The 23,869-nt window shown below is 42.3% G+C and overlaps 1 protein-coding gene across 1 annotated transcript in view; it reads left to right on the forward strand.

Moving 5' to 3' along the window:
- The window catches only part of Dnajc10 (DnaJ heat shock protein family (Hsp40) member C10), a 39,789-nt gene extending 33,062 nt beyond the window's left edge, over positions 1-6,727 (forward strand). The window contains exons 19-23 of the mRNA XM_085680910.2: positions 644-697; positions 945-1,092; positions 2,469-2,588; positions 3,730-3,834; positions 5,538-6,727. Of these exons, the coding sequence (XP_085537036.2) occupies positions 644-697; positions 945-1,092; positions 2,469-2,588; positions 3,730-3,834; positions 5,538-5,549 (439 nt within the window). The 3' untranslated portion in view covers positions 5,550-6,727. The remainder of the gene's footprint in view (positions 1-643; positions 698-944; positions 1,093-2,468; positions 2,589-3,729; positions 3,835-5,537) is intronic.
- Positions 6,728-23,869: the final 17,142 nt, after the last annotated feature.

The raw sequence follows: 23,869 nt of genomic DNA on the forward strand, positions 1-23,869 counted from the left end.
GGAAGGAGTCCTACCATCCTGCCGCAGAGAAGGAACTCACCACATCAGTCTTTGTGATTCACCTGCTAGGCTTGGAGTCTGAGACCTAAGCCCAGGACTGCCCTAGTGTACACCCATTCTATACTAAATAGATATTCAAAAAACAAAACAAGTGCTGGAGAGATGGCTCAGCGGTTAAGAGCATTGCCTGCTCTTCCAAAGGTCATGAGTTCAATTCCCAGCAACCACATGGTGGCTCACAACCATCTGTAATGAGGTCTGGTGCCCTCTTCTGGCCTGCAGGCATACACACAGACAGAATATTGTATATATACATAATAAATAAATATTTATAAAAAACAAAACAAAACACAGTCGCTATTAAGAAGTAAAATTGAGCCATGAATCTCTTGTAAAAAATGCAAGAATCAGCTATGGAGAATCACAAAATCACGTACAGTTCTGGGTTAATTGGGAGAGTACTTAGGAAAAATATATTTGAAGTCATATAACTCTTAATATACTTTCTGGGAAGAGACACTCAGTGACATTAACTAGTTGACCCTTTTTTTTTTTTTTAATTGCTACAGTAAGATTGTTTCTTGACTGTATCCAGTAATAGAAAACACCGCCTACAGCTTTGTATTCTCTTTCCTTCTTCCAGTAGTTACAACGGCTGGAATAGGGACGCTTACTCCCTGAGGAGCTGGGGGCTCGGGTGAGTAACTGCTGCGTGCTGTTGAATAATACTGATCCAGAGCAGTATATTCTCGTGTGCGCGGTTTCCTGTGAGTCAGAATCCTAGCATTTGAAACCCTTGGACAGGCTGTTTTATGCAGGTAGAACCAAGCGTCATTCCGTCACTCTCTGAACCACTGCTAACTTGGGAACGCTTGTGGGATTGAAGTAGGCTGCTTGCTTTGCTTCTGTTTAATGAGAAATGATGTTTGGTCCCCTTACTGCAGATTTCTACCCCAAGCGTCCGTAGATTTAACACCTCAGACTTTCAGCGAGAAAGTTTTAGAAGGGAAGACTCACTGGGTGGTCGATTTCTATGCTCCTTGGTGTGGACCTTGTCAGAACTTTGCTCCAGAGTTTGAACTCTTGGCTAGGGTAAGTATTGTTGTCTAGTTGGTTAAATAAGTAAATTTTACTCACATGCATGTTTTAATAATTGGTTAAAACATTGTAAACTAATTTTTAATTTAGTTCTTAAAAATTATCTCTCAATTTTTAAAAATTGTTCCTATAGCTGCAATCTGTCTTTCTTGAGACAGGTTCCTCTTTGTAATGCTGGCTGACTTGGAATTCCCCATGCAGAGTAGGCCAGTCTCAAACTCAGAGGTCTGCCTGCCTTTGCCTCCCAAGTGCTAATATTAAAAGCATTTAATAACACACTATGGGGCCCACGAGTGTGTGTTTATGTGTGTGCACCTTGTTATCCTACGGTTGCACTGCTAACCTAGTTAGTCTCCCTGCTTGTGTTTGTTCCTGTAGCCATGAGCCTCAAGCCAGAGGCAGCAAAGACACTTTGATTGTCCCAGAGCCAGCGAGGACAGCATAGTCCAGGAGAGCAGTGATGGAGCAGGGGATCTGCACGCAGGCTGTGAAGACACAGCTTTGTGTGTGGTGGACAGGTGACATAGGAGCTGAGGGTACGGGGAAGAACTGATTGCAGATATCTTGTGTTTGAGGTGCTTGGAGGCATTCACAAAGAGCAGTTCCGTAGAGTAGATTAGCACAGGATTATATAAGAGCTCACCACAAGAACATTATAGTGGATACGCAGAGGCGGGGCTCTGGTGGCCTCAGGGTAAAGAACGAGATCCCAGTGCTAGAAATGGGTGGGGTTTGGGGACTGTAAGTAAAGTAGGAAAGACAAGGCAGGCGTGGACAGCAACATAAAGCAGACGTGAAGATGAAGAAGGAAGGTGTCTGTAGCTTAGGTCAAGAGAAGGTCCCTGTGGCTTTAAAGCTGTTCCGGTGCTGAGAATGATAATAACGGAAGTCAGCTGAGAGCACCACACACATAGCTGGTGATGGAGGGATGGAACCCAGATGGCAGCGTGTGTGCTGCTGCTGAGAGGGAACCCTGTGTGACCTCTGCAGTGCATGGGAAAGAGTCAGAGTTGGCCTTGACAGTACAGAAGGAGTGAAATCTGACCTGGGCAGTGTAGATGGTCAGCCATGCACTAGACAAAGAACGCCAATTAGGATTAAAGACAGATGTTGGGGTCAGAGTTAAAGCCTCAGGGTGCTCCTGAGAAAAGACTTCATGTCGGACAAACAGCAGCTAGTGGGCAGCTTAAAGGGCTTGGGAAAGTACAGACAATCTCACTCAAATGGGAAGAATTAGACTGAGATTTAAACATGACAAATCCTTAAATATATAAAGATCTGAAATATATTATGTTGGCTATGTAGTTACCAAAATAGTTTATGCCGAAGATACAGTGGAAAGACCTGTGGATATTTTTGTTGTTTTTCAGATGATCAAAGGAAAAGTGAAAGCTGGGAAGGTGGACTGCCAGGCTTACCCCCAGACGTGCCAGAGAGCCGGCATCAAAGCCTACCCGAGTGTTAAATTCTACCGCTATGAAAAGTCAAAGGTGTGTCCTTGCTTCAGCCGGCCAGCTCCGCTGCTCTCCAGTGTGTCCCTTCATCTTTAAAAATATTTCTTATTGAGACATCTTTTGTGCTGTGTGGAGGGATCTTAAAGGGTTTTCTGGTCTGCATGCTCTCAGCCGCCTGACGAACTTGGTGCTCTGTGAATGGAAAGACACCTAACCAGACCTTGATGCCTGGTGCCTCTGGGTTGTACGATTTATTTTGTGAAGTTCCATATTTGCTACTTTTTACTATAATAATTGCTTTTTTAAAAAAAAATGTTTCCTTACAAGAAAAAAATTGAAGGAAATTATTTTGTAATGCTTTTGAAATAGCCTTAGTAACTGAGCCTTTTTGAGGAGTATGTACTAAGGATTTAGATTATACTTTGGTTATACTTGTTTTGAGGCGCCGCTAGCAATATGCCTTTTTTTTCCCCCTTTGTTGGTTTGGTTTGATTTTGTTTGTTGGGAAACTTGCTTTGTAGACCAGGCTGGCCTTGGACTCAGATATCCACCTGCCTCTGAGTATTGGGGCTAAAGACATATGCCGCAGTGCCTGGCTGTGTTAGGTTTTCAGTCAAAGAAACCAAAGCTCTGGTCAAAATCTCAACAAACCAAGGTCTGTGATCACTGAGTCAAAAGTTGTATCTTTCAGTTGACAAAATCATTAATTGAACCCACAAAGGGCCTGTGCAGTCTTCCCAGGTACAGTGAGGTGGTTTTCACAGAACCATGACACTTTAACAAGAGTACTGATCCTTCTAAGACAATTGAAGACACATTTTTTTCTACTAAGTTATCTATAAGAAATTAAATGATGGAGCTAGGATGTGAGCTTGACGGGGCGCTTGTCTCCGTGGTTTCCCTTGTAGCACTGACGACCAACAGTGCTCCCTCCTCAGCTCAGCCCTCTACACTCACGCGCCCACCACATGAGGCGTTGGGGTCAGTTTGTGCCCTCACAGCTCTGCTCCTGCTACTGTCCTAACTGCTCTGCAGCGGGATGTACTTGAAGAAACTTGAATTTCAAACAGCTTTGGGACAAAAGAACGTTAAGGCATGAGTAAGCAAGCTTTTTGTGTGGAAATGCCATGTTTTGATTTAAGTACTTAAAAGATAACATGAGTGTTTTTAATTTTAGAAAAGTATTTGGGAAGAGCAAATAAATTCCAGAGATGCAAAAACTATTGCTGCCTTAATTTATGGAAAATTGGAAACTCTCCAAAGCCAAGGAAAGAGAAATAAGGTAAGAGCCAGGCCTACAAATGATTGGCAGGTTGCCAAGGTGTATTCTTAGTACGCATTCCATGAAGAAATAACTATTCAAAGACATTTTCACTTTGGAGAAATGTGACAGCCAAGATTATATCCTCTAAATAATGAAATGGCTTCAAAATTTGTATACTCACCATTTAACAAGAAAATAATAAGCTTCTTCCATAATAAACTTGGACTCCAATGTACCTAGCAACATCTCTAATACACCAAACTAGGGAAAGACAGGTCACCCACAAACAGAGTGGATAAGCAAAATGTGGCATTATCTGTGTAGTAGAGTCTTGTTTACCTAAAAAATGAATACATCCATGTTACATGTTGAATTTTGAAAAAATCCTTAGCTGAATGAAGCCAATCACAAAGGGCTGCATATTATATAGTTCTGTATATGTGGAATGTTCAAAAACTAACTAGTTAATTCAGCCACTGGCCTAGTGGTGGGCAGGGCAGGGCAGGGTGAGAATGGACATGCTTACTAAGAGTAAAAAGGAATTTGACTTCGAAGTGTAAAAAATGTTCTGAAAGTCCACCACTGAACTTTGATTGTGGATTTTCTCTCTTTAATATGTGAAATACGCCAGCCAGGCTTCCTGCTGCACACCTTTAATTCTAGCTCTCGTGGGGCAGAGGTAGGCAGGTCTGAGTGTGAGGCCAGCCAGTAGTAAGGTCTTATTTCCAAAATAGTTTTTTTTAAAGAAAATTATACAGCAATGTTATTAAAAATAGTGATATGGCTAATAGTTATTTAAAAGTTTAGTGTAAATATCCTAGAACTTCAGCATTTTTTAGATAGCCAAGTTTCTTTTGCATTTGGTATAGGGGGAATGTGTATTAGACCATAATCCCTTAATTCTAAATTTGTGTCTACCCATCAGCACTGCGGCGTCACCTGTTGCCCCCTCCTGTGGCCAATTTGTTTGCTCCCCTTTGAGTCTGTTCCTGGCATACTGAGAAGCGGGTGCCGGGAATAGGATTTACTACAGTCTCATCTAACGCTGGAGGAGGGACAGGCACAGCCTCTGGAGAACATGCTATCCCCATCTATGAGGCAGGGGCAGAGGAGATGCCAATTCATGTCTTCTTGATATCTAAAGTAAACATGTTCTTCTAATGATGTAGTTATTTTAAAACTTAGGATTTTTAACTGATGTTAAATATTTTTAAATGCTTTATTACTCATAAACCAAAATACCATAACTGAAATTAAGAAAAGGAACCTGCCAGATATCACTTAGTGTCTTTGCTGCTGCTGCAGCAATTGGACACTCTGACAGACTCACAGTTCCCTGACAGTCCTCGTCGTCCCCCCCTCCCCCGGCGGGAAGTCCTGCAGGCACGGGGGTGGAGCAGCTGCATCATCACACCCAGTCAGGACACGTGCTGCTGCCCTGAGCCTCTCCCTCTACGCAGTCCCAGTCCCGGCTAGGAAATGACACTGTCACGAAATCATGATAGCCCGACAGGCGTCTGCAGAGGCTTCTCTCTGGTGAAGCTGACAGTGGGAGCCAGAACACTCGGGGGTGTGGCATACTAGGTGCCACACCTGTGGGCAGGTGAGACTGACCTTGCCATTGTCAATGAGCAGGGAGTGTCTTGTGTTATACTACCAGTAAGAACATAGTGATTAGCTTGTAATGCCTTTTTCTTTTAATTACCTTTATGTTAATACAGGATGAGCTTTGATGATGTTGAAGAAAAAAATTTTAAGAAAAAAGAGTCTGGAAAATAACATCAGAAGATCCGTTTCCGAACGTTAAGATGCTCTTGAGGAAGCAGACGTGGTGACCTTGGCCTTGCAGTTGCCCTGTGCCAGCTGAGCTCCCCTGTGGGCCGCAGCTGCAGACACTTCCTGTCTGGGGAGACGGAGGCCACATCTTTGTTGTTGTTGTTGATCCCTTTAGAAATGCACACACCATTCTTAGCTCAGGGCCACACAGGAGTGTTCCCTGGGCCACATGCAGTCCAGGCACTGGTTCGCTGACTACCAGGCTGGTGTTTGTGCACCTGGCTCTCCGTGTGCATCTGTTACATTCTGTCTGTACAGAGAGGACTTGGGTTTCTACTGTAATCTTATGATGGTCCTGACAGAAAGTGACTTGGTTTTCCGTCACCCCTTCTACAAATTCTGCCTTTGACCATATATTTTATTTTGACTACTTTCACAATATGGCAAAATAAAAGCGCACCCATTTTTCATACTGTGTACTAGTGTATATACAGAGGTTCTCCTTTTGTTTTCTCGTAAGAATTGGAGAGATACTCTTAACACAACGGTGAATGTAAAACTCTTGTAAACTATGATTCGAGAACAAAGTAAGGAAAGTGTCTACAGCAGTTAACGGACAGCGTCGGAGTCACGAATGTAAGTCTCTGGAGCCCGGGTCTGCACGGGCACACATTCGTTTGCTTGCTTTCATAAATGTGTTCCTGCTGACGGTTGTTTGTTTTGTTTGCGGTGTTTCCTGATATTTACACGTTTGCCTCTGGGGTCTCTGTTCTCATCATTCACATTGATTTCCTATCACTGTGGTTTTTACTCCTGTCCAGTCTTCACAATTCAGAGAGGAACAGTAATTTTAGATTTATTTTAATGTGGCTCATGGTGATACTGTTCCTGACTTATTCCTGTCAGATGCTGTCTTCTTCAGTAAAGAATTGCCACAGCAACTGCAGTATTTTCACTGAAATCAAGCACGTGATGGACTCTCCATTTCTCAGTTGTTTGGACTAAAGGGCCACAAGGTTTCTCCTGCGACCCAAAACCCTGAGTGCCCTATATTTCAGTTCTCTCTCAGAGTGTGTGGGATGGTCAGAGGATACCAGTGAATAAAGTCAAATGATTTTTCTAAAATTCTCTTGAAGATCATTGTTGTCTGGAAGATTTTTATCACTGTACCGTACTCTTGTCTTCATAAAGCTTACAGCATTGGTATGAATTACGGAAAAGCAGCGCACTCTGTTCCCCACACTAACCCATTCAGGTTCTCCTCTGTTTTATTATTCAGCTCCCTTGACTCATTATTTTGTACATGTGAGCAGACATGGCAGTTACCATTCCTAACCTACTTTTTGAATCATGACTCATAATGGCAAAAGCCTTTCATATATTAAATTTGAAAACATGGAATTTCTTTCTAAAATGGCTTGTTTATGTGAAATCCCCCAAATGACTGCCCAGTGAAGTCTTACTTAGAAAAGGTCTGCTGAGTTAGAGGACCAGCCACACGCATTCTGCTGTCCGGAGGCACAGAGTACACAAAGGAGCCCACAGACCACCCTCCCACACGTCAGCAGTGGCTAGGTACCGAGATAATTGAAGTGTCTGGTTTCTTTCCTTAAGCTATGCAAATAGAAGGTGCGTGGAAGCTAGACCCTCCTGGGACATGGGGTTAAGTCACCTGGATCTAGAGTGACCCTCCACAGTGTTGCTGGATCTTCCAAAACTGCCTGGCAGGTTAATGTTTGAATAAGAACACCTCTGAGGAGTACCACATGTAGCATGCAGTCTTCAGCAACACCATTCCTGCACACAACTCATCCTAGCATACCAGAGCAAATTCCGGGAGGCAGGCTGTGGACATTACTACCTTTTTTATCCAGGAGTGCATTGCTATAGGGACCGGGGAGGTGGTTCACTGGGTAAAGCACATGGCCATGCAAGCCTAAAAACCTGAGAACCCAGCTAAAGCCGGATGAGGTGGCAGTGTACTTACGTAATTCCAGCATTTCTGGGTGGGATTGGAAGGCAGGGACCCTGTCTCAAAGCAGATGGTGAAAACATGCTCAAGACTGTTCCTGACCTAAACAGACATGCTGTGGCATGCCTATGCCTGTGTGCAGCAGCCTACTCTTGGTTCTTTAAGTCTGCCAGCAAAGCCAGGTGAGTCTAAATTAGGTCAAGTTCATTCCATCCTAACCTAGAAAAGTACAGTGTTTTCTCACATACCTATACAACAGTGCTACTTATGAAAGTGAGAAGGGCTCTTCTGTTAGTAGCCTACATTACATATCCTCAATTCTGAAAATGCACCCAAATTTGTTTCCTAAATAAGCTTGCACTTTGTGGTAGTAAAACCAGATTAAAAAGCTAAGCATAAACACAGTTTTGATCATGCATGAAAATGTTATGATTTGCTGATTGGTGGTGGCACACGCCTTTAATCCCAGCACTCAGGAGACAGAGACAGGCAAATCTCTGTGAGTTCGAAGCCAGCCTGGTCTACAGAGTGAGTTCCAGGACAGGCTCCAAAAGCTACAGACAAACCTGTCTCGACAAACAAAAAGAAAACATTGTGATTCACTGACTTGAATCGTTTTTTTAAATATGATTTGACCAGTAAATCATATTTTACAGTAGTGTTTGCCTGTAATCCCAGCATACAGGAAGCAGGAGGATTACCGTGAGTTCAAGGCCAGTTAGGTCTACATAAGGAGTAGCAGTCAGGACTGCCTGTGACACTCTCAAATCCCAAAAGCAGAGGCTGGAGAGTGGGCTTGGCTCTGCTGTTCTAGAGGAACCCGGGTTTGATTCCTAGCACCGAGAAGCAGCTCACAACTGCAGTTCCAGGACGTTCAGTGCCCTCTTTTGACCTCCCCAAGTGCATGTATGCACACACATCTGACTCCTAGCACCTGTGTGAAGACCTTGGCACATTGGTATACACCTGTAATCTTGGTGCTGGCGGAACTCTGGAGCTTGCTGGCCCTGTGGGAGGCCCCTCTGTATTTGTGTTGCTTTCATTGGTTATTAAAGAAACTGCCTTGGCCTAGTTGATCGGGTGGAACTCAGGTAGGCGGGGAAGACAGAACACAATTCTGGGAGGAAGAAAGCAGAGACAGGCAAACGCCATGATTCTCCTGCCCAAGACGGACACTGGTTGGACTCATGCCAGCAAGCCACATGTGGCAATACACATTAACGGAGATGGGTTAAACTAATATGTGAAAGTTAGCCAATAAGAGGCTAGATATAATGGGTCAGGCAGTGACTTAATTTAATACAATTTCTGTGTGGTTATTTCAGGTGTAAGCTAGCCAGGCGGTGGGACGCAGCCTGCTCCACTTACTACACAGCTCAATTAGTGACTGCCTGGTCCAGCGAGAGTCGTCCCTGTCTCCAAAGTAAGATCAAGAGCAATGGAGGAAAACCCCTGACCTCAACCTCTGGCTACCACGTTTGGCATGTGTGCACACTCATCTACAAACTGCATTTCACTGAGATTCCGTCACGAGCTCCCTTGCAGGTAACTGGGTAGTGTTTCTGGGGAGGTGATGACCCAGAACTGTGGCCAACGGCAAAGCTGGCTTCAGTATTTGACTGAAATACTGTGCCAGCCACCCGGTTGCATTGATTTCACGCATTACCTGCAGCATGTCACCCTGGAAATGACTGACCTCACTGTTAACATCATGAGCTAGCTGATCTATAAACAGTGCTTTTCTGAAGATTTCATTTGAGCAGGTATTTTTATAAAACAACTGTAGGTATAGACTTTGGAAAAGGTGAGTAAATGCTTGTTTTAGTTATAAGTAACTGATTAATTGCATATTACATATCAATGACCAAGTAAAGAAGAAATTAAAAAGAGTCCACGATGTCCACCGGTGCATTAACGGACTAGAAACCAACACATAAGAATGGCTACTGCCTGGAGATGGAGTGGCAGCCCGCTGCTCGACTGCCCGATGGTGTGCTATAGCCCTCGCGCATAAATAACACGCTGTGCCCGGAAAGGTGCAAATGCAACCATAAAAGTGTGTCACTGATGGTTCCTGTTGAATTAGTAGCCCTCACAATGCTTAGGAGTATCGTAATCAGTGTTTAAGATGTTTATTAGAAAATCTAACGTATCTTTGCCTAGGAAGTCACAGCTATTCCTTTGAAAAGAACTGTCTCAGTCTGTTTTCTCCCAAGCCCTCAGACAGGCTGCCCTGTTGGTTTTGTTCAGAAACATGAGGTACCAGTAGGTGGCGCTGGGAAGTAAGGAGAGGCTTCCTTCCACCCCAGGGGAAAGGCAGTCCTGCTTAACGGACGCTGGTTTGCCTGGTTTGCCTGAATATTCGGTATTGACAAACTCTGGACAGTGCGACAGTGCATCATCAGCCACACGGGCCCACGGACCGCGGAAGGCTGCACACGCCCCGAGGCTCAGCGGCTCCGTGAAGAATACCGCCTGCTTTATTCTCGCCCATCACTTCCGCAAATCCTAAAACATTCATCAGACTGCACCAAGGCTTTTCAAGACTCTCAGAATGTTCTGCGATTCTTAATGCTGCTTTAAACTCATTAAGTAGAAGTCCCAATTTTCAGTTGTAAAAAAAAAAAAAAAAAAAAAAACCAAACTGTTGGTCTAAAAAATTGGATTTCCTGTCCTGTGACCCAATTCCTTGGTGAGTTTGGTGATTTTGCTCACTTTGTCTCTCTGTACCATGGCTGATTTGCTAAGTGAAAAATAAGCATCTCTTCTGCCTGCTTCATCTGCTAGTCATGCAGATAAAATACATGTTTATAAAAATGTGCAGACAGAAATCAAAAATGTAGACTTTTTTTGAAACAGAAAAAAAGGATTTTGTGTCCTATCAGTCAAATATAGTGTGTGGACTTTTGGATCTAGATTTGCACAAACAAACAAACATCAGCAAACAAAGAAGGGGCTGAAGCCAGCTCAGTGGTAGAACATTCACTTAGCCCTGGAATAGACCTCAAAAAAAGGAGGGGGTGAGAAGAGGAGGAGGAACAGAAGAGGAAGTGGGGAGAGAAGAAACATGAAAATTGGAAGTGATATTTGATAGGGGTATTTTATTTTTAAGTGGGCTGACTTTTTGTAATGATAACTGTCCAAATTTTGCTCCAATATAACCAGAATATAGAGAAAACAACATGGGTAGGGATGAGACAGAAATAATACCAGGGATGTGGGCGGCTGTTCTGAAATACAAGCGCTGAAGAGAGGTGCTGGATAAGGGTTAATGCGCTACTTTGAAATACTCCATGATAAAGGTTATGTATTAACAGAATTTTAATTATAAAATGCATATATTAAAAGTTATGAGGAAACAAATGAAGCATTAGTAATTGCTTGCCAGTAAATTAGCTCACTGCCTTAGAAGTAGGGAAGCCACCACACGGAAATGGATTTGTCCGGAGGGAAGGGCCAGCTTGAAGGGTGAGTCTGCCTCACTGTCTCACTTCACTTCCCTGTCCTTGGACTCTGGTGCCCTTCTCTGGGGTGCCGAGAGGTTACAACCCTGCTCCCCACTAAAGCCTGAGACCGAATCCTCAAGCACAAAGCACCAACTAGACTTCTTGTCTAGTCAAAAGAACCCACAGAGCGCTTCCCATTGTCTCCAAGGAAGATCAGTCAACTCAGGACTGGGTGAGCCACCTTAGGGGGCTAAGGTGACCTCTGCTGTCCACAGGGGGTTGGACAGACATGGGTGAATAGCAGCACCGGTACCCAGATTTGCATAACCACCAATCGGTGATTATTGCACTGCAGCAGAAGGCCCCGCTTCTGGTACAGTATCTCAGCTCCTCCCTTTCTCTCTTTGTGTGTGTGTGCGCATGCGCATGCACACACTCACATGTTTGCATGTGTGCATGCGTGCTTTCATGTGTTTGTGTGTGTTATTCTTTCTGTAGTACCTCCTTGTAAAAGCATCGTTTCCCCTAAGGGAATTCATGCAGCATCTAAACTAGTTCTCCAGAATTGGGAATGCTGCTTTTCAGTTAACAAAGTTAATTCTATCTAAGGCCCCACACATTCCCTGGTAAAGTCATAATAACCATGCCAGCTGGACTCATGGACTTGGACATGGGTTATGAAGGCACACACTGACCTTGTGTGTTCCTAAGGCAAACAAAGAATTACCCTTGACCGTCATATCCCTCAGAGGGCAAGCTTCCTCCCCCTCCCCTGGGTGGTAAGCCAGATCTCATTGGTCCTTTTACTGTTTATTTTCTCCTTTTTCAGGTAAATAGTGCAGGTTAGCCTCCGACTCGGAATCCTCCTGCCTCAGCCTTCTGTCAGGCTCACACTGTCAGGCCTGGTTTCCATCATTAACTAATGTTACCTAAATTCAAATCCCTAGGAAGCCTAGAACAGTTCTCAAGGGTCATTTGCAAGCTCTAGCCGTGAGATGGAAAGTCTGCATAGAGGCTTGGCCAGAATCACTTAGCTGACCCCTGTTGCTCCAAGTTAGAGGCATAAACGAAGTCCTAATCAACGTAGTAGATGTGCAAAGAGGAAATTCCTTTGGCTTCAGAAAAGTAAAATTGAAGATTCAAGTACTGAATGTATTTAATGTTTTCAGATTTTACAACAACTTAGATATTTTTAGAAACTGTGGTTTGAATGTTAGTGACCACCCCCACATATGCACACACAACATGTACTAGTTTCAGTCATTGAAATCCTAACCCCCAGGACAATATTAGGAGATGGGCCTTGAGAAGTGAGTAATTCATGATGTAGACCAAGAAAGCTAGCCAGGACCCAGTGAGAAGGTGCCGTCTATATAAACAAGAAAGGGACCCTCCTCAGATGCCTGCCCATACCTTCAGCGTTCAGAGCTCAGAGAAGCACAAGCCTCCTGTTGATACATCACCCAGCGGGCGTCTGTTCCAGCAGACCAGGACAAAGAGTGAGAAAATTCCTGCTTAGACCAAACGCAGAAGGAAGGTCTCGGCAGGAGCCCTCGCGGGAGCAAGGTCAAAATAAGCGGGCTCTTGGTCCCAGAGAGCCATTACTTGCAAGTCTGTTCTATAACTTCAACACGTGTCCTCATCACGGTCCCCTTTTGCAGAACAAAAAAACAGAGTGGTGGTTTATACGTGTGAGAAAATTTTTTCTTTCACTAAAATAATTGGTTTTAATTAGTTTGAACTGCCTCTTGTAGCAAGCTTTCTTGCCGGACTATCTTTGGACCACCAACCTGCAAATGAGAGACATGTTACTAATTATGAAATCCTGGTCTTAACTTAGGCTTTTCCCCAACTAGCTCTTGTAACTTAATTAACTCATACTTTTTTTAAATCTACGTTCTGCCATGTGGCTTAGTTACCTCTTGCTTGAGTCTGCTGGCAAAATCAGGCAATTCGCCCAGCTCTCTCTCTGCCCAGGAGTTCCACCTATTCCCTGCCTAGCTATTAGCTACTTAGCTCTTTATTTGGAGAGTAGCTCAAGGGGTTCCAAGCATTGACTGCTCTTCAGAGGACCCAGGTTCAGTTCCTAGCGCTCACATAGCAGCCAGCAACTTTCTGTAACCCCAGTTCCTTAGGTTTAACACTTTTAGCATCTGTAGGTACTAAATGACATTTAAGGTGTCATGCAAGACATTCATGCAGGCAAAACACCCATGTAGATAAAATCTAAAAGAAATTTTATTACATAGAATTCAACATAAACAGTAAACCTGAGAATCTTTCACATCCCAGATTCTCATCTCTAGCCTAAAATAGATACAAATATCTCTCTACGTATGTAACTACAAAGATTAACTGCCTAGAAGTCACACTGAGAAATTTTTTTTGTTTTTTTTTTCCCCTGAATTTATGGCTCTTGCCAGGAACCCCAGCACTTGGAAAGAAGATGGCCTCAGAGTGGGGTCAGGCTGATGACAATGAATTCTAGGTCAGTTTCGGCTACTGTGTGAGAAGCTGTCTCAAACAATCCAAACAAGTAAAAGGCAATTTTTTGTAACTTGAATTTTCATCTAACTTGGTATCTTGAAGAAGGCTCCAAATCACTACTGCCTAAAACCTAAATATTTCCTTTACTGTTCTGTAATATTTAATAACATCATATAAAGAGAAATTATTAGTAAACATTTATAGGTTCTTTCTTTCTGACAAAGCTATGGATATCATATTCATTGTTCAAAAGTGTACTGTGTTCTCTATGTGCAGTGTGTGTAGAATTGGATATTGTCAAAATGTCCTTCACAAAGAGGTGTGTTGGGGCTGGAGAGATGTCTGAGCAGTTAAGAGCACTGGCTGCTCTTCCAAAGGACCCAGGTTCAGTTCCCACATGGTAGCTCACAGCTGTCTGTAACTCAAGTTCCAGTGGCTCTGACTCCCTCATACAGACATACACACTGGCCAAGTACCAACACACATAAAAATTAAATAAATAAATAATAATAATAAATAAACAATAAATAAATAAATAAAATTACTTTTTAAAAAGGGCTGTATTTACCCCTGGAACAGTTTCTGCCCTGACAGCACCTGTTTCGTACTCATCCAAAGCCATAGATTCAGAATACCACTATCTTCCACATTGTCCAGGATACTGATCAAAATATTTCAATTATCCTTCCATTTGCTCATGATTTTATACATTTATCAGCCATTACCATTTCTTCTGTGAGTTTCCTGGGTGTTTTTTTTTACAATTTTTCTATTCATTTTTTAGCCATAATGCACTACATATGCTACATTCGCCAATTAATCCTAAACGCTCCCTACCTCCCCAGTGATGTGATCACAGCGCCCTCAGCAGGAGAGACTGGAGAACTACGTCTGGCTGGCAGAAGTTGCAGCCATCACTTGTCTGCATAAATATTCATGTCTGTACTAACAGTAGGGGTAGGAAAGGTAAAACTGAGGAGTATTTGCTAAATATCACTGTCTCTAACACCGTTTGGAATATCTGTTACTGTACTGATATTGCATGGATATGGATTTGTCTGGTATATTTGTAACATGTGATGTTGAACTTGACATACAAAAAAATTATCTTTATATCTTATCCTTGAAAAAATGCTCGTTAGGACCAGCTGGGGTCAGAGTGCTGTAAACACAGCCATCTTCAGTTGGTCACCAGCGTCTCCTTCAACTGTTCGTACTTCATCAAGTGATGGATGAAACCTCTGATCGCAGACACTGTGGACTTGGTGAGCTGTGTGTGCTAAGGCGGCTGTACCAACGTGCCCGTCACACACTCACCATCATAGTCTGTTTTCTCAGGCTCTGGGATGTGTGTAAGAAAAAGTGTGGTCGGCGTAGGGAAATGACTCAGTGGTAAAGAGCACTTGCTGCTCTTGCAGGGAGTTCTGTTCTTGAACTTGAGTTCTGTTCCCAGCACTTACGCGGTGACCCAAACTTCCTACACCTCCAGTCCTAGGGAATCTGACACCTTTTCTGACACCTTTACCACAGGCACCAGGTGCATGCACTGCATATACACACATGCAGGCAAAACACTCATATACACAAGATAAGTCTTTTCAAAAACTGGTTTTTTTTTTTTAAAAAAAAAAATAGTGCGGACAAGTTTCCTTCTCCGTTACTTCCCTGGTGTCTAGGCTCTGAAAAATTCACAGCTGATACTGCTCAAGCAGTTATGAAAACCCACGACCTACTACCCTTGCTTCGAGCAAAAAGATACTTGCCAAAGCCCCCAGATGATGGCTCGTGTCTTTCTGGACAAGATTTACGTGATTAGCAATTTCAAATTCCAACCAGCTCTACCAATAGGTATAGGACTGATGTGGATTTGCAATGACTTGTAGTAGGCAAAGAATGTCTTCAGAGTTAGGCATTTGTGAGACGAGATACAATAAGCAGAAAAGCTAAACCCCTCTCTTATGCAGTAACCACAGAGCTTAGTACAGCAAACATTGAGGGTAATTATGCAGAGAATCAAGAGTTCAGTGAGAGAGTGCAGTGGTTTAAGGTGCTTGCTGCCCAAGAGAGGCATCCTGTTTGATCCCAGGAGCCCACACGAGGGTGGAAGGAGAGAGCCTACTCTACAAAGTTACTCTCTGTTTACATATGGCCTATGCCACACATTCCCCAACGTAGCTCACGTACACACACACACAGCGAGAAAGCTAGAGTAAAAGTGGTATATAACTAAAAGTTATAAAACTTGGAAAATAGCTAAAAAGTAACAACAGAGTTGAAATAGTTCTCCGAAAGGAAACTTCAACATGGATAATAGTCATGAGTCCTGTAACAGATGACCCTGTCTATTATTTTGTTCCAGAGAACAAAATAAGGCATTTAATTTTGCAAATATCTATCTCAGAGTAAAGCCAAAGAATTTTTTTGCTGAAAGATATTTACTGGTCTGTGGAAATGGACAACGTCTGGGGACTTCGTGATTATATGACAAGTTATTTTTCTCCTAGTGCACAGAGGTAGCTGTTACTACTTCCCGTTAACAGAAATCCTACTGGTGACCGACCCTCCATAATTGTTTCATCTTGCAAAACTGAAACACCACGAAGCAGCCAGTCATCTTCCTTTGGCTCCAGCTTCTGGAAATTGTTGTTCTATGTCTATTTTCTATAACTATCGTTTTGGCTAATCTAGATTCCACTTACAAATGAAACCATACAATTCGGGTCTTTTATACCTAACTTATTTCATTTAACACAATGTCCTTAGTGTCTGGAAAACCCACAGTGTAGCATCTGTCTGTGATGTTCCTTCTGAGTAACAGCCATTGCCGTATATAGAGCAATGCTGTTATCCATTCATTCGTTGACTGACGCTTGGTTCCACAGTTCATCTTTGAGCCACTGTAGTGTTGTTGTTGTGAACACGGGAGTATAGAATCTCTTGGAGATGTTTCTCACAATTCTTTGGGACATGTTAATGGGAGTGACATTGCTGCATTGTATAGTAATTATTTTTTTATTTTAGGAACAAACATCATCCTGTTTTCCATAGAGCCACGCTATTTTACAATTCCATTAAGCAGGGTAACAGAATCCCAAATTCTCTGCATCCTCACCTGTTTGGTTGATTTGGCATTGTTGATGACGACCACTCCAGTGAGTCCATTCAGTGGTGTTCATCTGTGCTCTGTTTAGGGCTGACCACGGAAGACTGAAGAACATCAGAGAGCATGTCTCTGGAGAAAACTGGTTCTCCCTCTCTCAGCGGCCACAGATTGCCTACAGCTCTTCATTTAGGAGAGGGGATTTCTTAGTCTGGGTTTCTAGTATTGTAGAAAGCCATGGCCAAAAGGAACTGGGGAGGAAGGGGTTTATTTGGCTTACATACCCTGGGTCACAGTTTACTGAGAGAAGCCAAGGCAGTAACTCAAGCAGAATAGGAACCTAGAGAGCATGGAGGGGTGCTGCTTACTGGCTTGCTCAACCTGCTTTCTTATAGAATCCATGACCACAAGCCTGGTGACCCCTACTTACAATGGGCTGAGCTCTCCCCCATCATCACTAATTAAGAAAATGTCCTTACAGGTTTGACTACCTACAGTCTGATAGTATGGAGGCATTTTCTCTTGTGGTGTGGGAAGTCCTTCTGTATATGTGTTGCTTTTATTGGTTAATGAATAAAGAAACTACTTTGGCCTGGATAGGGCAGAATAGAGCTAGGCAGGAAAACTAAACTGAATGCTGGGAGAAAGAAGCAACCACCAGGGATAGACGTGCCAAAACCTTGCCAGTAAGCCAGAGTCATGTGGCAATACACAGATTAATAGAAATAGGTTAGTTCAAGATATAAGAGTTAGCCAGAAATACAATTAAGCTATTGGCTAAACAGTATTGCAAATAATATAGATTCTGAGTGATTATTTTATGATCTGAGCAGCTGGGAATGAACAAGCAGCCTCCCCCAACACTTGTGCTGTGTCAAGTTGACATAAAACTGCCCAGGACAGGGCCCTTGTGGAGTTTTCCCCATCCCAGCTGCCATGTCAGCTGGTGCTGTCGTCATGCAGGTTTTGTCTAGGCAGCCACACTGCTGAGATTCTACGGGGGCAGCTTCCCTGTCATGCCTAGGAGACGCTATCTTGCCACAGAAATTCTATCTCTGGCTCTTTCAGTCTTTCTGTGCACTCTTCCCTGGTGTTCCCTGAGCCCTGTGTGCAGAGGTCGCACTGTAGGTATCCTACAGTCACTTAGTCTCTGCATTTTGATCAGTTGTGAATCTCTGTTATATCTTCAATCTGTTGTAAAAAGGAGCTTCTTAGATGATAAACTGCTCTTACCTGTGGGTGTCAGGATAAGTATTTAGAGTACAGTTAGGAAATCCACTGGTTTAGGAAAGTGGAAGTAGTGGGTTCTTCTCTAGAGTCTGTGAATTCTCGGCTATGAGCTGTCACCAACTCTCTCCTGTTGAGCTGTAGTGAAGTCCAAGACACAACTGCTGGCTATCCCCAAGGCAGAATGACCACTGGTGCATCATTGGGAAGATGATTCTGGGCTGCTCATTTTTTGTGGTTTGTAGACTTTGCAGCTGAATAGAACTGCTGGTGGATTTCCCTTCCTTGTCAGCTTGCTTGCATATCACCTTCAGGTCCCACAAGAGCTAGTTCTCAAAGACAAGTCTTCCAGGTCAGTTCCAACTTCCCTCCTCCAACTCCTACATCCAAACTGTGCAGTGTCTTTGATGGTAAGATGCTGTCTTCAGCAACTGGATCTTACCAAGGCAACCAAAGGCAAGAGCCATAACCTATATTCTTTGGGAGTCTTTTGGCTGCAACTTGAGAGGAAGTTTCCCATTCCTGACACTGTAGTTTTGTTAGATAGACTATCTTGAGTTTTTTAGTTGCTTACACTTTTGTTTTGAGAAAGGATCTCACTGTGTAGCATAGGCTGGCCTTAAATTCATAATCCTTCCTCAGCTCCCAAATAGCAAGGATTACAGGTATGTATTTACCCCTTCCAACTTAGATTTTCTTTTAATTGTTGTTTTTTCCCATGCCAAAACATTTGAGAAATTTGGTTGGTTGTATCTCATATCTTGATGCTCTTTATTCTGTGTGGTTGTTCTCCTCCTCCACTTCAGTCCTTAAATTCTGACATGTGTATTCTACTTAGCCTACAGTGATCTGTGAATTTCTAAAGATACTTAACTCTCACCCACGTGACTTAGTATTTACTCGCATACACTTTAGTTCAGTCTTGTGTGATCCTCTGATTTTCACATGCGTTACCTTGCAAGCTAGACTGCTAGATCTTCAAGAGTAGGTGTAGCATGGGGGGGCTGCTTGTTTGTTGGGGTTTTCTGTCCCACCCGGCCCCCCAGCTATTTAGTCCCAGAGAAAAATCACACACAGATCTCTGTAAGTTATGCTGATTGGCCCATTAGGTCAGGCTTCTTACTGGCTAACTCTCACATCTTGATTAACCCATTTTTCTGATCTATGTTAGCCATGTGGCTCAGTACCTTTTTCAGTGGGGCAGATCACATCCTGCTGCTTCGGTGATCTGGGCAGGAGAAGGAGGAATCGACTTCCTCCTCAGAATTCTCCTGCTCTCCTTACATCATTTCCACTTCCTGTCTGGTTTCCCCGCCTATACCTCCTGCCTGGCCAATCAGTGTTTATTTAAAACATGATTGACAGAATACAGACAATTTTCCTGTACCACCTCCCCCTCTTTTTTTTTTTTTAAAAAAAAAAAGAGGGAAAATTGGATAGATAACAATGGTATTTGTGAGTTATTGTTTATAGATAATTACATCGGCATAGATTTTTGTATATGGATACAAAGTTAAATTATATTGAATACTGTATATATGCTTGCTTCTACCTGTTTAAAACATTTTATATGTATTGATATATATTGTATTGATATATGTACACCATATTGCAGTGTACATTTCTACCTCTGATTAAGATACTCATATATTGTTTATGTATTGATATTTATTGTTTACATTTGGAGGTCATTGTCCTCATTTATTGCACAGTTGTTTATTCTCTTAATCTTTAAGTTAGATACATGTTAAGAATTGTAGATCAATAGTCATCTATGTCTGTCATATTTATGGTTAGACTAATCAGGTTCTTTAGATACATAGAGATTATATTCTGTATAAATCGTCTTCAACCTCTTCGAAGAGCTGTAGAAAATGGCATTTAATTTAATCTTAGAGTTCTGTGTAATGAGACACAATTACTCCTGGCAAAACCGACCTATTCCCGAGAGATTGTTGAGCACCAAAGACACTCCACTTGGAGCTTGTCTTCTTGACAAAACTGGCCTCTGGGCAAGGACCTGCCCATACCTCAACTACTGACAAATACATGGTATCCGGAAATGGATAAGCAGAACTGTCAAATCTTACCAAGACAGGGTAAGATGGTTTTGAAAAATCTCTTGCCTGTTAAAAATAATCTGTCAGTTATTCTAGGCCTTAGTCAAAGTTGGTTGCTTCAACGCTGCAAACAGTTCTTTGGTGATTGCCCAGGTAGCCAGTTGTCTCTGTGATTTGTTGCATGTTTTGGAAGTTCTTTGATTGCACTTCCTAATTACTCAGGTAACATTATTTCCCTTCTCGGATCTTCTATGGGGTTGAAGACTAAATAAATGTAGCTATTTTCCTCTCATGACTTGGCCAAGTTATTTATTATACAAGACTTTAGCTAGTTAGAATAGGATATTTGTACTTATTGTATATAATTTTGTAGGTTTGTACTTACTGTATATAATTTCGTAGTAGGCTTAAAACTCTCTTACTTAAACAAAAGGGGGAGGTGCTGCGGGAGTACCTTCCACTCCTTCAGCCAATAGTCACTGAAGTACGAGCCCACAACGCTGCGGGAGCATCTTCCGCTACTTCAGCCAATAGCCGCTGAAATACCAGCCCACTGGGGTGTGGTATATTTCTCTTTAAAAAAAGAGCGGCAAGCCTCGGCTTGGCCTCTTGGTTCTGGCTCCTGCTCCAGCAACTAGGCTCCTTTCCTGATGGTTTGTATGTATGTAAGTTTTACCCCCAAAAATAAATACCCCTTTAAAACCTAACTGGTGTGGGACTGATTCGCCATTAAGTAGGAGACATTTGGTTTTTTTTTTTCAATATAGACAGACTTAACAGTTGCTGACATTTATACATAAAACAATACTCATTTCATTTATTTAAATGGCTGAAAGCAAAAATTGAGATGTTTACAACACAAAAATTTCATTCATACATATATGAACAATACTTACTTAGATGTATTTAAATCTGCTAAAGAAAATGTGGCAAAAGTCATTGGTTAATAAAATCTCTTTTCTCGATGACAATTACGGAACCCTGCCTTCCAGCATAGAAGTCAGATACTTCAAGACACAGTTCATCAGTTTCACTGCAGCTAAGCAGATGTGTTTCTCTTTGTCTTAGTTTCCCAAGTAACAGATTCGCCTTTTCCTTCATGCCTACGCTTTAACTCGTTGTTCCTTCTTCTCATACTTTAGCTTGATGACATATCTTCAAGTAAACTTTATAATAGTTCTTCACTTATGATAAAGTATGAACTATGCAAATTCAAAAACATAAACACCCACACAGAGATTTGCCCCTCATGAAATGTGCTCCCTCAGAAGTAGGGCAATTCATCCATTACAGGCTTGAGCCATAAAATTGGAATCCAAGCAATAATTCTCCAATTAAAGAAAACTCTAATGCCTGGTTTTTCAGTCTTTCTGAATCATGACTAGCTGGCCTGAAAAGCTACCCTGCCGTGGTGTGAATAAGCCTTCACATAAAAACTCTTCACTTAGCCTTCAGGGTTAGAAATTAAGGGAGGAATAAATTCAGGTGGGCATTTATACACAGTATTTTGAATACCATTTTGGTCAAATTTGTATGAAATGAGTTACTGCAGAGTGAAATTTAGAAAAAAAAACCCATATAAACATCTTGAACTTGAACAGTTCAGTCCAACTAAAAACCAATGTGCGTTCTGATACCAGGCTGGGAAAATAGATTTGTCCTAGATGATTCTGCAGCTGGCCGTGAAGCACTGCCCACGCCTACAACAGTTCCACACCTTGTCTTTCAAGCATTCTCCTCTATGGAAGCAGCTATGGTGATGCCCACTTCTTCTGCCTCTCACTTCTCTTTAACAAATCTAGCATTCCAGTGTATAAACTATCCAAGATGTGTCAAAAGCAAACACCCAAATATGTTGATAAGACAAAAACAAAACAACCCCAGGAATCTTGTGGGTTTTAACCTCCTAAGGTTTCTATTTACAATTAGGAGTTTTAATGTGTTCCAGCATGGATATCGACGCAGTGCTCAAAAGCCAAAATTGCATTTCAAGAAAAATGAACATTTAAAGAGTCTGCAAATTACATTTGCATTGTATAAAGTATTGCGCATATGAGTTTTAAATTGAATTCTAAGCAATAGGACATTCAAGAAAATCAGAGAACCAGATGCTAAAACTTTTCTAAGGTCCAGCCTGGTTCCCCTGCCCCAGACTGCACAGTCTGGAAGCTGCAACACTGAGCTCTTTACTCCTGATGCCATGGACTCAAGGTTCAAGGTATTTTGGGAAAATGAATGAATGAAAGAAAAAAAAAACAGGTATACAAAGCCATAGCCCCCCAAACATATGTACGGTGTCATGTTCATTTTCCCTGCAATCATGCACATGTCTCAGTGGACCTAAATGTATCAGCTGAAGTACATGTTGGAATTGAATCAAATAAGATTACACCAGTGTGGGGGTCACCAATATGAAAGATTCTGGGACCTGTGGACTGGAACAAGATTTTGAATTCAAAGAATAATGTAAAAATTCCACTCAGTTTCTTTCTTACCAGAAGCTTTTTATTATGTTTTTAATAAAATTGAGTGGTTTCATTTTCAGCAGCTTGTTTGGTCCCTCATGTTAATACTCCCGAAATGTCAGTCCAAAGGCTGATTGATTCACCTGTCTCATTTGCCCTGTAGAAACTACAGGCTACTTATTGTAAGCAGTCTGCCTAAACCACATTGGATCTTACTGTCCAGTACTTTTTAATCTCTTGCTCTTCTGTCTGTCTGCAGCTCCATGGATGTGGCCAACAGTCCTTACAAACCACAGTATCAAATTCCACTGCAACATGCAGCCTAGAGAAGATATCTCTGGCCCCAAACCTCCATCTGAGGGTTATTGATGCTATAGTCCGGGGTAACAAAGGTGCCCATCTATATGGCTGAGGCAAGTCCACCACACCCCACAATTCTAAAACAAAGAAAAGATATGAAAATTCCCACAGCCTTCCAGATTCAAACTTAGGAGCCTACAGGGGAACATTTCACATTCAAACCACATTCATTGTGAAAGCAAAAACAGCTAAGACTGCATCAAACCTAAGAGTCTGCCCAGTAAAGGAAGTACAAAGTTAACTAAAAAGACAAAGAAAGGACTAAAAGGCATTCCTACCATCCTTCTGACAAGAAATTAACTTCCAGAATATAAAGAACAGAAGAAGCCAAACACCAAATAATTTCATTTCAAATTGAGCTGCAAATCTGAGTATACATTGAGCAGGCACACAAAGAAGCAACAAAAGCATGGGAAATGACCCTGTCTCACAAATCACTAGGGAAATACAACTCAGAACCACGATATCCCACCATGGCTATAATGGATACCATCACAGAGACAAGAAATAGATGTCGAGTAGGAGGCAGACAAAGAGCCTATGTGATATAGTTAGTGCGGATGTAAATTAGGACAGCCTAGTAAAACCCAGCAGAGTAATGCCTCGCAAATGAAAACACAGCTGCCTGTTTCCATCCATTGATGGGATTGCTAGAAAACGTGTGTGATTTTCCGCAAAACTCCACCACTGGGGAGCTAAGCGCAGCAACCTGGAAATTTCCCAGGCTTGCGCCCGCTCCCCTACCACCGCCGCTTTCCCTGCTGCATGCAGCGACTTGCGCAGCCTCCAGTTTGTGCTCCTTACTCCTGAGTTCTGGACTCCTTGGTCTGTGTACAGAATTGATTCAACGGCTTTTAACTTGTCAATCAAATCATATTTGTCAGTATCTAACCAGGCACCCACGAGGGAGACCAAGGAGGTGCAGGGCTGTTCATGCCGTCAGTTGCAGCTCCTTGCTGCACAGCTGCAACCACGACACCTCCTGCACAATTATTACACCTACAACAGTTTACCGAGATCTCACAACAAAGGTAACTATTTGATTAATAAATAAACCAATAAACTTGAAAGTTATATAATTGCAGACAATATAACTATCCAGGAATTGAATAACCTTTTTGCTTATACTATGGATTGTAATCTGCAAGGCTTATATGGTT

The sequence above is a fragment of the Myodes glareolus genome, chromosome 21 (genome assembly GCF_982192425.1).
Source record: "Myodes glareolus chromosome 21, mMyoGla1.1, whole genome shotgun sequence".
Taxonomy (NCBI): Eukaryota; Metazoa; Chordata; class Mammalia; order Rodentia; family Cricetidae; genus Myodes; species Myodes glareolus.